This window comes from Scyliorhinus canicula, chromosome 4 (assembly GCF_902713615.1).
Source record: "Scyliorhinus canicula chromosome 4, sScyCan1.1, whole genome shotgun sequence".
Classification (NCBI taxonomy): domain Eukaryota; kingdom Metazoa; phylum Chordata; class Chondrichthyes; order Carcharhiniformes; family Scyliorhinidae; genus Scyliorhinus; species Scyliorhinus canicula.
In genome coordinates this window covers 233,167,093-233,184,206 of record NC_052149.1, presented here as the reverse complement: position 1 = coordinate 233,184,206, position 17,114 = coordinate 233,167,093, and the positions used below count along the sequence as shown (strand labels likewise).

The 17,114-nt window shown below is 47.8% G+C and overlaps 2 protein-coding genes across 2 annotated transcripts in view; one reads left to right on the top strand and one right to left on the bottom strand.

Moving 5' to 3' along the window:
* Positions 1 to 6,269, bottom strand: part of ik (IK cytokine) — a 64,177-nt gene extending 57,908 nt beyond the window's left edge. The window contains exons 1-2 of the mRNA XM_038796269.1: positions 6,128 to 6,269; positions 1,483 to 1,549 (exon numbers count right to left, since the gene is read on the bottom strand). Of these exons, the coding sequence (XP_038652197.1) occupies positions 1,483 to 1,549; positions 6,128 to 6,143 (83 nt within the window). The 5' untranslated portion in view covers positions 6,144 to 6,269. The remainder of the gene's footprint in view (positions 1 to 1,482; positions 1,550 to 6,127) is intronic.
* A 241-nt stretch (positions 6,270 to 6,510) lies between these two features.
* Positions 6,511 to 16,758, top strand: LOC119965461 (NADH dehydrogenase [ubiquinone] 1 alpha subcomplex subunit 2-like). The gene is made up of 3 exons (XM_038796268.1): positions 6,511 to 6,679; positions 15,153 to 15,259; positions 16,536 to 16,758. The coding sequence occupies exons 1-3, from the start codon at positions 6,564 to 6,566 to the stop codon at positions 16,622 to 16,624; spliced, it is 312 nt and encodes a 103-aa protein (XP_038652196.1). The 5' UTR covers positions 6,511 to 6,563; the 3' UTR covers positions 16,625 to 16,758.
* Positions 16,759 to 17,114: the final 356 nt, after the last annotated feature.

The window sequence follows — 17,114 nt, the reverse complement described above, 5'->3', positions numbered from 1 at the left end:
CTAAACCCTGCGCCACCGTGCTGCCCATCTGGCTTAGAGAAAGGGGCACTACCCACTGCACCGCAAGGCCTCCTGCTTTGTAACTACAAAGCTTTTTATTAAGAGTTTCCACCTCGCAGAGGAGGCTTCAGGCCAATCCACATCCAACAATCTGCTCTGAAAACTCTGCTCACATTTTGATGGCTATGATAAGTTCCACCACAGCAGTGGAGACAATCCACAACATTCTAAACAAAACAACCCACGACACTCTGAAAAAATATCAATTTTGCCCATCTCCCAATATTAGCATATCCTTCAAAGAAATTCCAGAAGCCGGATCATAACTTAACCAAAAACGAATCAGTTCTTCCCTGGGCCATACTCTTTATGTATACTCAGTTTTATTGAAATCCATCCATTAGATTTTTTGAAATATACTGTTTACAGGTGGATATCAGCACCTTCAGTGGTGGCAGGTAATAGTTGGCAAAACTACTAGAGGGGAGATGAACATAGAACATTACAGCGCAGTACAGGCCCTTCGGCCCTCGATGTTGCGCCGACCTGTGAAATCACTCTAACGCCCATCTACACTATTCCCTTATTATCCATATCTTTATCCAGTGACCATTTAAATGCCCTGAGTGTTTGCGAGTTCACTACTGTTGCAGGCAGGGCATTCCATGCCCGTACTACTCTCTGAGTAAAGAACCTACCTCTGACATCTGTCCTATATCTATCTCCCCTCAATTTAAAGCTTTGTCCCCTCGTGCCAGACATCACCATCTGAGGAAAAAGGCTCTCATTGTCCACCCTATCTAATCCTCTGATCATCTTGTGAGGATTAGTTTAACAATGATTTGGATTTCACTGCCTTCCAGCAGATTCAATAATAACTTTGAAAATATATACACTTTAAATTTAAAGTACCCAATCCCTTTTTTTTTTCCAATTAAGGGGCAATTTACCTATCCTGCACATCTTTTTGGGTTGTGGGGGTGAGACTCACACAGACAATAACTTTGAAAAGATTTTTAAAAATGTCTTTATGAGAGTTACAAAGCCAGAGCTCAAGAGTGTGGACAGGGGCAACCCCCCTGATCCAGTTCCTTGCCTGCTCCAAAATCAATTCAAATTATGGTCCCCACAAGAGAGAGATATCAGATCCAGGCATTACACCTGATCTCAAGCGCATCTTAGCTAAAAGACCGAGAAGCGATCTTTGAAAAGATGATTGCTTAAATATTTGAAGAGGGAAAGCTGAAAGGGCGCAGGGCACCGATGACCGTGTCTATGTATTTACATTGTGCATTTATGTACGTCCAAAGTGTTTTCATGAATGGAACAGTCTGTCTGGACTGGACACAGAACAATACTTTTCATTGTACCTTGGTACAGGTAACAATAAATCAAATCAATTGGGTAGCTCTTCAGAGAACTGGCGCAGGCACATGGTGAAATTACTGAGCCCTTCTTTCTCTAGCGGTGGGTAATACTTACTGATTCAAAGACCGAGTATCTTCTATCTCATGTGAATCTGGGGCCAGCGGATTTGAAAACGGTTCACCTGTGGAGGAAATCAGGTAAAGGTTTTTTAAGAATGAAGCTTCTGGTTCTGTTCAGAGAGAAACAAAATCTAAACCCCTGCTGAAAGACAAGTGAAAGTTTCCAGGTGTCCAAGGGCTTCCTATACAAGGAGAGATTATTAAAAACATCCTTTCCAACATAGAAACATTTAAGGCAGAGAAGGTGGGCTGGGAGACCAATGTCTGAAAAAGAGCTTCCCAATCTAATCCCACTGACCAGCTCTTGTCCCATAGTGGTGTATGTTATGGTAACTCAAGTGCATTAGCGATGAGGATTTCTGCTGCTACCACCCTTTCAGACAGCAATATCCAGACACTGACCATCCCATGGATGAAAACAATCCCGTTCTAATCCTCGACCAATTACTTTAATGCGCCCAGGGCAGCAGGGTGGTGCAGTGAGACTACGGCACTGAGGACCCGGGATTAAATCCTGGCCTTGGGTCACTGTCTGTGTGGAGTTTGTACATTCTCCCTGTGTCCGCATGGGTTTCACACCCACAACCCAAAGATGTGCCGGTCAGGTGGATCGGCCACGCTAAATTGCCCCTTAATTGGAAACAAAATAATTGGGTACTCTGAATTTATTTTTAAAAATCTATGCTCCCTGGTTAATGTACCTTGGTACAGGTAACAATAAATCAAATCAATTGGGTAGCTCTTCAGAGAACTGGCGCAGGCACATGGTGAAATTACTGAGCCCTTCTTTCTCTAGCGGTGGGTAATACTTACTGATTCAAAGACCGAGTATCTTCTATCTCATGTGAATCTGGGGCCAGCGGATTTGACTAGGGGCTGTTTAGCTCACAGGGCTAAATCGCTGGCTTTGAAAGCAGACCAAGGCAAGCCAGCAGCACGGTTCGATTCCCGTAACAGCCTCCCCGAACAGGCGCCGGAATGTGGCGACTAGGGGCTTTTCACAGTAACTTCATTTGAAGCCTACTCGTGACATTAATCGATTTTTATTTTTTTATTTATAATGACCTCTCATTTAAGAGAAAACGCTCCTTGGAATCCACTTGATCTAGACCCCTCAATTCCTTAATGCTAGCTGAGGGGAGATGATACTTCAGGTTAATGTCCCATCAAAAAGACAAATCTTCCCAATACGCGGCACTCCGTCGGCACTAACCTTCCGACTTTGCGGCACGTCGTCAGTACTGACTCTCTGACAGTGCAGCATTTCCCGAGTACTGACCCTTTGACAGTGCAGCACTCCCTCGGTACTGCTCCTCTGACAGTGCAGCACTCCCTCAGTACTGCTCCTCTGACAGTGCAGCACTCCATCAGTACTGACCCTCTGACAGTGCAGCACTCCCTCAGTACTGACCCGCTGACAGTGCAGCACTCCCTCAGTACTGACCCGCTGACAGTGCAGCACTCCCTCAGTACTGACCCTCTAACAGTGCAGCGCTCCCTCAGTACTGACAGTGCAACCCTCAGTACTGACCCTCTGACAGTGCAGCACTCCCCCAATACTGACCCTCTGACAGTGCAGCACTCCCTCCGGACTAACCCTCTGACAGTGCAGCGCTCCCTCAGTACTGACAGTGCAACCCTCAGTACTGACCCTCTGACAGTGCAGCGCTCCCTCAGTACTGACCCTCTGACAGTGCAGCACTCCCCCAGTACTGACTCATTATAGGAAGGACGTGGAAGCTTTGGAACGGGTGCAGACGAGATTTACCAGGATGTTGCCTGGTATGGAGGGAAAATCTTATGAGGAAAGGCTGATGGACTTGAGGTTGTTTTCGTTAGAGAGAAGAAGGTTAAGAGGTGACTTAATAGAGGCATACAAGATGATCAGAGGGTTAGATAGGGTGGACAGTGAGAGCCTTCTCCCACGGATGGCTTTGATTTTTATGTCATCATTGGCTACAGGAATAGTGCCAGAGGACTGGAGGATAGCAAATGTGGTCCCTTTGTTCAAGAAGGGGAGTAGAGATAACCCCGGTAACTATAGGCCGGTGAGCCTCACGTCTGTTGTGGGCAAAGTCTTGGAGAGGATTATAAGAGATACGATTTATAATCATCTAGATAGGAATAATATGATTAGGGATAGTCAGCATGGTTTTGTGAAGGGTAGGTCATGCCTCACAAACCTTATCGAGTTCTTTGAGAAGGTGACTGAACAGGTAGACGAGGGTAGAGCAGTTGATGTGGTGTATATGGATTTCAGTAAAGCGTTTGATAAGGTTCCACACGGTCGTCTATTGCAGAAAATACGGAGGCTGGGGATTGAGGGTGATTTAGAGATGTGGATCAGAAATTGGCTAGTTGAAAGAAGACAGAGAGTGGTAGTTGATGGGAAATGTTCAGAATGGAGTTCAGTTACGAGTGGCGTACCACAAGGATCTATTCTGGGGCCGTTGCTGTTTGTCATTTTTATAAATGACCTAGAGGAGGGCACAGAAGGTTGGGTGAGTAAATTTGCAGACAACACTAAAGTCGGTGGAGTTGTAGACAGTGTGGAAGGATGTTGCAGGTTACAGAGGGACATCGATAAGCTGCAGAGCTGGGCTGAGAGGTGGCAAATGGAGTTTAATGTAGAGAAGTGTGAGGTGATTCACTTTGGAAAGAATAACAGAAATGCGGAATATTTGGCTAATGGTAAAATTCTTAGCAGTGTGGATGAACAGAGGGATCTCGGTGTCCATGTACATAGATCCCTGAAAGTTGCCACCCAGGTTGATAGGGTTGTGAAGGCCTATGGTGTGTTGGCCTTTATTGGTAGAGGGATTGAGTTCCGGAGCCATGAGGTCATGTTGCAGCTGTACAAAACTCTGGTACGGACGCATTTGGAGTATTGCGTACAGTTCTGGTCGCCTCATTATAGGAAGGACGTGGAAGCTTTGGAACGGGTGCAGACGAGATTTACCAGGATGTTGCCTGGTATGGAGGGAAAATCTTATGAGGAAAGGCTGATGGACTTGAGGTTGTTTTCGTTAGAGAGAAGAAGGTTAAGAGGTGACTTAATAGAGGCATACAAGATGATCAGAGGGTTAGATAGGGTAGACAGTGAGAGCCTTCTCCCGCGGATGGAGGTGGCTAGCACGAGGGGACATAGCCTTAAATTGAGGGGTAATAGATATAGGACAGACGTCAGAGGTAGGTTTTTACGCAAAGAGAGGTGAGGCCGTGGAATGCCCTACCTGCAACAGTAGTGAACTCGCCAACATTGAGGGCATTTAAAAGTTTATTGGATAAGCATATGGATGATAATGGCATAGTGTAGGTTAGATGGACTTTAGCTTTTGACTTCCCATGTCGTTGCAACATCGTGGGCCGAAGGGCCTGTACTGCGCTGTATCGTTCTATGTTCTATGACCCTCTGACAGTGCAGCGCTCCCTCAGTACTGACAGTGCAACCCTCAGTACTGACCCTCTGACAGTGCAACCCTCAGTACTGACCCTCTGACAGTGCAGCACTCCCCCAATACTGACCCTCTGACAGTGCAGCACTCCCTCAGTACTGACCCTCTGACAGTGCGGCACTCCCTCAGTACTGACCCACCGACAGTGCAGCACTCCCTCAGTACTGACCCACCGACAGTGCAGCACTCCCTCAGTACTGACCCTCTGACAGTGCAGCACTCCCTCAGTACTGACCCTCTGACAGTGCAGCACTCCCTCAGTACTGACCCTCTGACAGTGCAGCACTCCCTCAGTACTGACCCTCTGACAGTGCAGCACTCCCTCAGTACTGACCCTCCGACAGTGCAGCACTCCCTCAGTACTGACCCTCCGACAGTGCAGCACCCCCTCAGTACTGACCCTCTGACAGTGCAGCACTCCCTCAGTACTGACCCTCTGACAGTGCAGCACTCCCTCAGTACTGACCCTCTGACAGTGCAGCACTCCCTCAGTACTGACCCTCCGACAGTGCAGCACTCCCTCAGTACTGACCCTCCGACAGTGCAGCACTCCCTCAGTACTGACCCTCCGACAGTGCAGCACCCCCTCAGTACTGACCCTCTGACAGTGCAGCACTCCCTCAGTACTGACCCTCTGACAGTGCAGCACTCCCTCAGTACTGACCCTCTGACAGTGCAGCACTCCCTCAGTACTGACCCTCTGACAGTGCAGCACTCCCTCAGTACTGACCCTCTGACAGTGCAGCACTCCCTCAGTACTGGCTCTCTGACAGTGCGGCACTCCCTCAGTACTGACCCTCTGACAGTGAGGCACTCCCTCAGTACTGGCTCTCTGACAGTGCGGCACTCCCTCAGTACTGACCCTCTGACAGTGAGGCACTCCCTCAGTACTGACCCTCTGACAGTGCGGCACTCCCTCAGTACTGACCCTCTGACATTGCGGCATCCCTCAGTACTGACCCTCTGACAGTGACCCTCAGTGGTGTCTAAGGGGAAGAGGGCTATGTCCTGAGCAGGAAGCAGAGAGGATTAGATGGATCGGAGCGGCGGCCGCTGATCCCGGGGCTGGCGAACCAGGACAGGGCCCGGGCTGCTCTCCACACCACAGGCCCAGGCCTCGGGCTGCAGTAACCCCCCTCACCCCAGCGCGAAGCCGCATTCGGCCCCAGCCCGGCGGTCACTTACTGTCTCTCTCCGGCATCTTGAACAGGTGGCTGCTCCACTCACTCACAAAAAAAAAGACGATTGAATCGCCCCGACAACAAAAAGCAGCAACCTGGGCGACTCCTCCCAACTCCGGGCCAATCCCACAATCCCCGGCGGCAAGTCCCACCTCCCTTTCTGGCGATTGGTACAGCCCTACATCAATCATTAGACGCCTGCCCCGATTGGTGATGGCCACAGCCAGATCCCCATTACCATTGGCTAATACTACCGTCAATCAGCATGCTGGGCCCGCCCCTCATAGATACAAGCGTCGGATTGGTCAAGCGCAGCTATCATTCAGGCGGGGCTTCGGGTCCACACACCGCTGATTGGGAGGAGCGGTGTCAATCAGACGGGGACTGGATCTGATTGGTGGGGCTGGAGTTGGAGGGCGGGCCAGGCGGAGGGCAGGAAGATGGCGGCTGCGGCGGCAGGCGCGGTGGTGAGAGGCATCGGCTCCAAACTCAGTCAGAACCTGCGGGAGGTCCGCATCCACCTGTGCCAGAGCTCGGCGGCCAGCCAGGGCACCAGGTCAGTGCCAGCCCGGCGTCCGCGGGGAGGACTGAGCCCGGGAGTGAGCGGCAGGCGACACCGGGGATGAAGGGCACCGGGAGGGTGTAGGAGGCCCAGCCCGTGACCAAGTGCGCGGCTCTCCCCACTGAGGGAGGCACTGTCAGAGGGTCAGTGCTGAGGGAGTGCTGCACTGTCAGAGGGTCAGTACTGAGGGAATGCCGCACTGTCAGAGGGTCAGTACTGAGGGAATGCTGCACTGTCAGAGGGTCAGTACTGAGGGAGTGCTGCACTGTCAGAGGGTCAGTACTGAGGGAGTGCTGCACTGTCAGAGGGTCAGTACTGAGGGAATGCTGCACTGTCAGAGGGTCAGTACTGAGGGAGTGCTGCACTGTCAGAGGGTCAGTACTGAAGGAGTGCCGCACTGTCAGAGGGTCAGTACTGAGGGAGTGCTGCACTGTCAGAGGGTCAGTACTGAGGGAGTGCTGCACTGTCAGAGGGTCAGTACTGAGGGAGTGCTGCACTGTCAGAGGGACAGTACTCAGGGAGTGCTGCACTGTCAGAGGGTCAGTACTGAGGGAGTGCTGCACTGTCAGAGGGTCAGTACTGAGGGAGTGCAGCACTGTCAGAGGGTCAGTACTGAGGGAGTGCTGCACTGTCAGAGGGTCAGTACTGAGGGAGTGCTGCACTATCAGAGGGTCAGTACTGAGGGAGTGCTGCACTGTCAGAGGGTCAGTACTGAGGGAGTGCTGCACTGTCAGAGGGTCAGTACTGAGAGAGTGCTGCACTGTCAGAGGGTCAGTACTGAGGGAGTGCTGCACTGTCAGAGGGTCAGTACTGAGGGAGTGCTGCACTGTCAGAGGGACAGTACTCAGGGAGTGCCGCACTGTCAGAGGGACAGTACTCAGGGAGTGCTGCACTGTCAGAGGGTCAGTACTGAGGGAGTGCTGCACTGTCAGAGGGTCAGTACTGAGGGAGTGCAGCACTGTCAGAGGGTCAGTACTAAGGGAGCACTGCACTGTCAGAGGGTCAGTACTGAGGGAGTGCTGCACTGTCAGTGGGTCAGTACTGAGGGAGTGCTGCACTGTCAGAGGGGCAGTACTGAGGGAGTGCTGCACTGTCAGAGGGTCAGTACTGAGGGAGTGCTGCACTGTCAGAGGGTCAGTACTGAGGGAGTGCTGCACTGTCAGAGGGTCAGTACTGAGGGAGTGCCGCACTGTCAGAGGGTCAGTACTGAGGGAAGGTTAGAAGTGGGCATGTTTGTGGATGACTGCACAATGCTAAGCACCATTCACAACTCCTCCGATACAGAAGCAGTCCATGTCCACATATTGTCCATGGACAGTATCCATGCTTGGACTGACAAATGGCAAGTTACATTTGCGCCACACAAGTGCCAGGCAATGGACATCTCCAGCAAGAGACTATCGGCCCATGGCATTGAATGGCATTATCATCGCTGCATCCCCACTATCAGTATCCTTGGGGGGGGGGGGGGGTTTACCATTGATCAGAAACTGAACTGGCCCAGCTGTATAATACTGTAGTTACCAGAGCAGGTCAAAGGCTAGAAAACCTGTGGAGAGTAACTCTCCTCCTGACTCCTCAGAGCCTGTCCATCATCTACAAGCCACAAGTCAAGAGTGTAATGGAATATTCCTCACTTGCCTGGATGAGTGCAGCTCCAATAACACTCCAGAAGGTCAACACCATCCAAGACAAAGCAGCCCTGCTTGATTGCTCCCCCTTCCACAAACATTCAAACCCTCCACCACCGATGAACAGTGGCACCCGTGTGTACCATCGACAAGATTCACTGCAGGAACTTGCCAAGCACCTTCCAAACCCTCGACCACTACCATCTAGAACAGGAGTTCTCAACCTTTTTTAACCCATGGACCCCTTTTCCTCTTAATTTTTTTTTGTGGACCCCCATAGCCATTCCACAGAAAAAAATACCGTGGGTATTTAATATGCTGCTTATGTCATTAAAGGTCCTCCGGGCTGTTCCTGGGGGACAATAGCCCGGGCAATCTTCAACAACAACTGTCATTAAAGCACAAAAAACCCATTTGTCATCAACCGGTATGGATTTTTTTTTCTCAGAATTCAGTACCACAAAAATAAACACAGCAAATGCACCTTTTTGGTTCTGAGCCCCTTCAGCCCTCAAGGTAAATTAAATAGATTATAATCTCTCTTTGACCTTTGTCAGTGCGAGAGAGAGAGAAAGGTGAATATTCATCATGAAAACAAACATTTTTTTCTTCTACTTGATTCTCAGTAATAACAATTGTTCTGAAGTAGAATTGCTCTATGGACCACTAAAATATCACCGTGGACCCCCAATTCGGTATTTTTTTTGTGTGGACCCCCAGTAATGTTACATGGACCCCCAGGGTTGAGAACCACTGATCTAGAAGGACAAGGGCAGCAGATACCTGGGAACCCCACCACCTGGAGTTTCCCCTCCAAGTCACTCACCATCCAGATTTGAAAATATATCGCCGTCCTTTCACAGTCGCTGGGGCAAGATCCTAGAATTCTCTCCCTAACAGCACACTGGGTGTACCTACAGCTCAGAGACTGCAGCAGTTCAAGAAGACAGCTCACTGCCATCTTCCCGAGGGCAATTAGGGATGGGCAGCAAATGCTGGTCTAGCCAACGGCCCACACATCCCGTAAATTAGTTTTTAAAAAATCCCATGGCATAATTTCAAAGACCAGCAAGAGTCTGTGTCCCGACTAATATTTCATCCTTCAGACAGCGCCACACAAACTGACCTTGTCATTGTCACATTGTTTTTGATGGGAGTTTGCTGAGTGTAAATTGACTGCTGCATTTGCTACATCACAACAGTGACATCACTTCAAAAGTCCCACTTTGGTGCTTGGGAACGTTTGGTGGTCATGACAGGTGCTATATAAATGCAAGTGTGACTTTATGGCGGAGAGTTAGGAGTTTGTGGGGGGTATAAAAACCGACATTGGCAAGAGATTGAGAAGGTGTAGTGTGGTTTTGGGGAGGTGTTGAGTGAAGGAGTAGAGGGGTCATAGAGGTTTACAGTGTGAAAACAGCCCCTTCGGCCCAAGTTGTCCATGCCACCCAGTGCTTGTCCCAATTGCCCGCATTTGGCCCATAACCCAGCTTTCTCATTTAACTGTCTAAATGCTTTTTAAAAGACAAAATTGTACCCACCTCTACTGCTGCCCCTGACAGGTCGTTCTAGACACTCACCACCCACTGTGTGAAACAGTTGCCCCTCTGGACCCTTTTGTTTCTCTCCCCTCTTACCTTAAACCTATGCCCTCTAGTTTTAAACTCCCCTATATTTGGGAAAATATGTTGACTCCCTTATCTAGAACAAAGAAAATTACAGCACAGGAACAGGCCCTTCGGCCCTCCCAGCCTGCGCCGATCCAGATCCTTTATCTAAACCTGTTGCCTATTTTCCACGGTCTACTTCTCTCTGTTCCCCACCCGTTCATATATCTGCCCAGATGCATCTTAAATGATGCTATCGTACCCGCCTCTACCACCTCAGCTGGTAAATCATTCCAGGCACCCACCACCCTCTGCGTTAAAAACTTTCCACGCACATCTCCCTTAAACTTTCCCCCTCACCTTGAAATCGTGACCCCTTGTAATTGACAGCCCCACTCTTGGAAAAAGCTTGTTGCTCTCCACCCTGTCCATACCTTTCATAATTTTGTAGACCTCAATCAGGTCTCCCTTTAACCTCGGTCTTTCCAATGAAAACAATCCTAATCTACTCAACCTTTCTTCATAGCTAGCACCCTCCATACCAGGCAACATCCCGGTGAACCTCCTCTGCACCCTCTCCAAAGCATCCACATCCTTCTGGTAATGTGGCGACCAGAACTGCACGCAGTATTCCAAATGTGGCCGAACCAAAGTCCTATACAACTGTAACATGACCTGCCAACTCTTGTACTCAATACCCCGTCCGATGAAGGCAAGCATGCTGTATGCCTTCTTGACCACTCTATCAACCTGCGTTGCCACCTTCAGGGTACAATGGACCTGAACGCCCAGATCTCTCTGTACATCAATTTTCCCCAGGACTCTTCTATTGACCATATAGTCTGCTCTTGAGTTAGATCTTCCAAAATGCATCACCTCGCATTTGCCGGGATTGAACTCCATCTGCCATTTCTCTGCCCAACTCTCAAATCTATCTATATTTTGCTGTATTCTCTGACAGTCCGCCTCGCTATCTGCAGCTCCACCAATCTTAGTATCATCTGCAAACTTGCTCATCAGACCACTTATACCTTCGTCCAGATAATTTATGTATATCACAAACAACAGTGGTCCGAGCACGGATCTATGCCCCTCATTATTTTATAGACCTCCTATGCTCCTGGGAAAAAAGTCCCACCCTATCCAGTCTCTCCTTATAAGTCAAACCATCAAGTCCCAGTAGCCTCCGAGTAACTATTTTCTGCACTCTTTCTAGTTTAATAATATCCTTTCTTGTGTGCTTGGTGAGTTCAAATATCCCAGCATTGCACATTTGTGCGAATGTGGACTGCAACAGCTGAGAGAGCCCAAGTGGAAAGCAGCTATTCACAGCCTTAGTGCAACACCAAGGGTACGATGCTTTGTCAGAGATGTCTTATGGATGGGACATTGAGATGGACGTATAAGATCCCGAGGCATTATTTCATGGAAAGGGAGCAGCTCTGGTGCCCTGGTTATCCTTCAAATAACACCGAAAACAGAAACTGGTCATCGGTCTTGTGTGCTCTGTTTATGGGATCTTGCTGTTTTTAAAGTGACTGTTGCAATGGCAGATAGGATGTGCAATGCTGCAATAAAACAAAGTGCTGAAAAATTCAGCAGGTCAGGAGAAAAATGAGGTTAACGTTTCAAATCCAATATGACTCTTCATCGGAACTCTCCGAGCCAGAGTGAAATGGGACTCTGTCTCTCTCTCCACAGATTCTGCCTGATCTGGCTTTTCCCCGAATTTTCACGTTTTATTTCTAATTTCCAGCATCAGCAGTATTTTTGCTTTTGTGATCTGGGGTGCACTGCCTGAAAGGACAGTGATCAATCAAAACTTTCAGAGGGAAACTTGTAAAGGAAAGAATTGGCAGGGCTGTAGGGAAAGAACACTGAAGTAAGACTAAATAAATCACTTTTAAAGACTGGCGCGCAATTGGCCAAATGTCCATCTCCTCTTATGCACTTTGCCTTGAGGATGTGATATGTTGCTGTATAAATAGAACATAGAACAGTACAGCACAGAACAGGCCCTTCAGCCCTCGATGTTGTGCCGAGCAATGATCACCCTACTCAAACCCGTTTGTAGCGTCTTGATCTCCGTATAAGCGTTGAAAGAATCTTAATGGCTATCAATAACATGCTTTTAAAGAAAGAGCCTCACTATGTTTGTCAATAATCTTGTGTTTCATAGAACAGTACAGCACAGTACTGGCCCTTCAGCCCACGATGTTGTGCCGACCATTTATCCTAATCTAAGATCAACCTAACCTACACCCCTTCAATTTACTGCTATCCATGTGTCTGTCTAACAGTCGCTTAAATGTCCCGAATGACTCTGACTCCACCACCTCTGCTGGCAGTGCATTCCACACACCCACCACTCTCGGTGTGAAGAACCTGCCTCTGACATCTCCCTTATACCTTCCTCCAATCACCTTAAAATTATGTCCCCTCGTGACAGCCATTTCCACCCTGGGGAAAAGTCTCTGGCTATCCACTCTATCCATGCCTCTCGTCACCTTGTACACCTCTATCAAGTCACCTGTCTGCCTTCTTCACTCCAGTAAGAAAAGCCCTAGCTCCCTCAACCTTTCTTCATAAGACAATGCAATGTGGTCATTGTCCACGTCATCAAGCCCCTTCAGTGTACTGATTGTCACAAGTAGGCTTACATTAACACTCAATGAAGTTACTGTGAAAAGCCCCGAGTCGCCACACTTGAAATGAAATGAAAATTGCTTATTGTTTCACATGTGAAGTTTTTTTTTTGAAGTGGAATAGTTGTTGCATGGGTAAACAGAGCAGCCATTCTATATCAGTAATGCCAAGCAAACAACAATGACATCACTTCATCTCCTTTCTTGGGATATGTACTTATGTCCAGCGGACCAGGCAGATGGAGCCTTCAGTTAGCATATCTCTACAGTGTAGCCTCAAGTTTCAACCAAGACGATCAGTTCTAGTTTGGTCTGATGGATACAATCACGAGGTTCTGGTGCACAGAACATGAGGTCATGAATTTACTATAACTAGTTTCTGATTATCACGTGCCTTTTACCACATTCTCTCTCATTCAATGGGCAGTACTCATTCAATTTGCTGTTTATCTTCCCACACCAAATCCATCTGTTCCAATAGCGAGTTTTTTTTTTTTACCTGTAACAGGTCACTAGACCTTCTCCAGAGGCTTATAGCTTGAGGGGTGCCACCTCACATCAAGCACAGCTGACCAGGAGTCTATCCCACTCTTACTGCCTGCCATTGGCACGTTGGAAGGATTTCACAGTTGATGCTCAACCTGCTGGCTGTGTTATGAACGTACATTCCTTGGCCACCAAATCCTGGAATGGGACTCAAACCTGGAGCTTCTGGCTCTGAGGCAGATACGCTACCCACGGTGCCAGAAGACCTCCTACTCATTCAGTAACCATTCCTATTTCCTTGTGGTTTTGCTGCCCTTTCTTACAAGAAATGGGTGGACAAGATTGGGCAGAGCGTAGCCATGCAGTAAGATTTGTAGGTGTCAGCAGTGGCTCAGTTAGTAGCGCGCTCTCTACTTGAGTTAGGTTGTGGGTTCAAGCCTATGCGTCGGAGCACATAGTTGAGGCTAACACCTCAGAGCAGTGCTGAGGGAATGCTGCACTGTCTGAGTCACTGTCTTACAGACGAGAGATCAAACTGAGGCTCTGTCTGTTCCCTCGGGTAGATGTAAAAGATCCTATGGCACAATTCAAAGCGGAAAGGAGTTTTAGCCAGTGTTGTGGGCAATAGAACAGTATAGCACAGAACAGGCCCATCGGCCCTCTATGTTGTGCCGAGCAATGATCACCCTACTCAAACCTACGTATCCACCCTATACCCGTAACCCAACAACCCCCCCCGCCCCCTTAACCTTACTTTTTAGGACACTACGGGCAATTTAGCATGGCCAATCCACCTAACCCGCACATCTTTGGACTGTGGGAGGAAACCCACGCACACACGGGGAGGATGTGCAGACTCCGCACAGACAGTGACCCAGCCGGGAACCGAACCTGGGACCCTGGAGCTGTGAAGCATTTATGCTAACCACCATGCTACCGTGCTGCCTCAACCAGGACCTAGAATAGTTGACCAGATTAGGTATCTCATCGCTGTGAGATAAATCACAAAAGGCTAGCATGCAAGTTCAGCTAATTGGGAAGGCAAGTGGAATGTTGGCCTTTATTTCAAAGGGACTGGAATATAAAAATAGGGAAATTTTGCAAAAACTATACGAGGCACTAGGTAGACCACACCTGGAATACGGTGAAGCTTTTGACCCCTTCTCGAAGGAAAGATATATTAATTAATCAGATTATTAATCAATAAGGGAATCAAGGGTTATGGGGAATACCGGTAGCATAGTGGTTAGCACTGTTGCTTCACAACGCCAGGGAACCGGGTTCGATTTCCAGCTTGGGTCACTACCTGTGCGGAGTCTGCACGTTCTCCCTGTGTCTACGTGGGTTTCCTCCCACAAGTCCTGAAAGACGGCTGAAAGGTGAATTGGACATTCTCAGTTCTCCCTCCGTGTACGCGAACAGATGTCGGAATGTGGCGACTAGGGGATATTTACAGTAACTTTATTGCAGTGTTAATGTGAGCCTACTTGTGACACTAATGAAGATTGTAGCATCAGATCAGATATGATCTCATTATGGTGGGGCAGACTCAATGGGCCGAATGGCTTATTTCTGCTGCTGTGTCTTATGATCTTATCTTGCTGTGTGCAAATTGGCTGCCAGGTTTTAGGAGTTAGAACAGTTCAAAAGCCTTAGTTCGCTGTGAAGCACTTTGGGGTGTCCCGAGATTATGAAAGGTGCCGTATAAATTATTTCTTTGTAATGCAGTCAAAGGATAACACTCTACTTTCGAGCACAGTGCTCGTTTTTGGTATTTTAAAGCCTGACAAAAACAAGTTAAAGGAATGTTCAACACAGATTTCAGGTAATTGGCTAAAGAACCAGAGGCAACATGAAAACATTGATGCAGCAAGCAATGATCTGGAATCCATTGCCTTTAGTGGCAGAAGTAGACTCAACAGCAGCTTTCACTTGTAAGGTGAACATTTTCAGGGCTTCGATCGAGAAAGCAGGGTACCAGTTGGATAGATCAAAGAGCTGGCATAAGGAGAGTAAATCAACTGGTCGTCTGTACTATTATCATTCAATGATTCTGTAAAACTATGGATTTACTGTTGGGTGTTTTTGGTTCAATCAGGGATTTCATCGAGCAGCACTACGTGGCATTGAAGAAGGCAAATCCAGAATTTCCTATTCTAATCAGAGAATGTGCCGGTGTACAGTCTAAAGCCTGGGCTCGATATGGTAAGGAAGGACGAACTACATATCACAGTATGAATAGCCGTGTAAATTTGTCAAAGGGAGAGTTGTGGCTTTCGACTATTTTATTTTGCTTGCCGAGTTTCAATGCAGCTCAGATGGAGGTTTGGGGGGGGGGGGGGCACATTACAGGATGGCTGATGTGGGGAAAAAAATTATAAGATAGGCGGGGGGATGAGAGTTTTTTGGGAGGTTATAGGAAGGTTGCTTTATTTTCTAATCATTCTGTCTTCAAGCATTGCATAACTGCACAACTTGCCCAAAGTGCCCATACCTCAGTAATAATGGCCTTATACTCCGCTGCCCAATTCCTAACTTACCTTCTCCTGGGCCCTGCAACCATTTAAGGTCCAACCCAAATATTACAAGAAACTCCTGGTAGAACTGTCACGTTGGGAGGGGATAAAGTAAAGAGGAAAACACATTATAGAACTGGAAGATATTTATTATGAATTGTATTTGGGCATCATGGTAGCACAGTTGCTTCACAGCGCCAGGGTCCCAGGTTCGATTCCCGGCTTGGGTCACTGTCTGTGCGGAGTCTGCACGTTCTCCCCGTGTCTGCGTGGGTTTCGTCCCACAAGCCCTGAAAGACGTGCTTTTAGATGAATTGGACATTTTGAATTCTCCCTCTGTGTACCCAAACAGGCGTCGGAGTGTGGCGACTAGGGGCTTTTAACAGTAACTTAATTGCAGTGCCAATGTAAGCCTACTTGTGACAATAAAGATTATTATTTAGAAGTACAGAATGCGGCACCGTCAGTTCACATCCTATGGATGAGATATTAAACCGAGGCCCCATCTGCCCCCCTCGGGTGAACATAAAGATCCTTCGGCCACTATTTTGCAGATGATCTGCGGAGTTCTCTCTCGTGCCAACATTTGTCCCTCAACCAACATCACTAAAACAGAATCTGATCAGTACCTCGCTGTGAGATATTTGTACACAAATTGTCCACTGGGTTTCCGAAATTTGACGTGAAAGTACTGTTTGAAACAACTTCATTGGTTCTAAAGTGTTTTGGGACACCCAGAGGTCATGAAAGGTGCTGTAAAAATACCCAGTTCTTATTCTGTTACCCTGTTCTCCCATCTCCACACTATAAACAGAGGAGAAAATGTCTTGCAGGTAAATTGCTATATCCTCCGAGCATGACTTTACTGAAACTGCTTGACTGAACATCCGAATTCTGCAGTAAATGAGATAATAGCGTTGAGCTACTCATGATGCCTGTTTTTCTTTATTTCCCTCCTGTTCCAGAGTTTGGGAGAGAGAGAAATGTACCGTTGGATAATTTAAACCCTGAGCAGGTGGCGAAGGCACTGGAGTCTCTGATTACCAAGCCGTGATCTGTAGAGCAATTGGACTGTGAAGGAAAAAGCTTAATAAAAAATAATGGCACAAGAATGTTTCTCTTCCACCGTCTTGCCTGGTTTCCCAGTGGAAAGATATGCAACTGTAAAATAAATCTAAATTAAAATGCGTTTGTGTCCCGTGTGCTCCGTCAGTTTCTGTGGTTGTATTCCAAATGCCACTGGCTTTAACATCATGTTCATGAGCGGAGTGAAGCTGGATAAAATATTAAACCTGTCCCCACTGGCCTGATAGCATAGACCATGATTGCTTTCATTGCTGCAGTTTCCCATTACTGGTGTCAGATTTAAAGCCAATTTGTGTTGGGAGTTGCATTGGGATTTCTCAACCTCATTCCACTTAGTTTCTTTAATGGGTTTCAGAGATCTTTATCCCAGTTGCCTGGAGTGGTTTGAAACTTAGTTTAACTTTCATATCTTCTAAAAAGCTGAATACTAAACCCACTTGGAAGAATTGTAGTGAAGA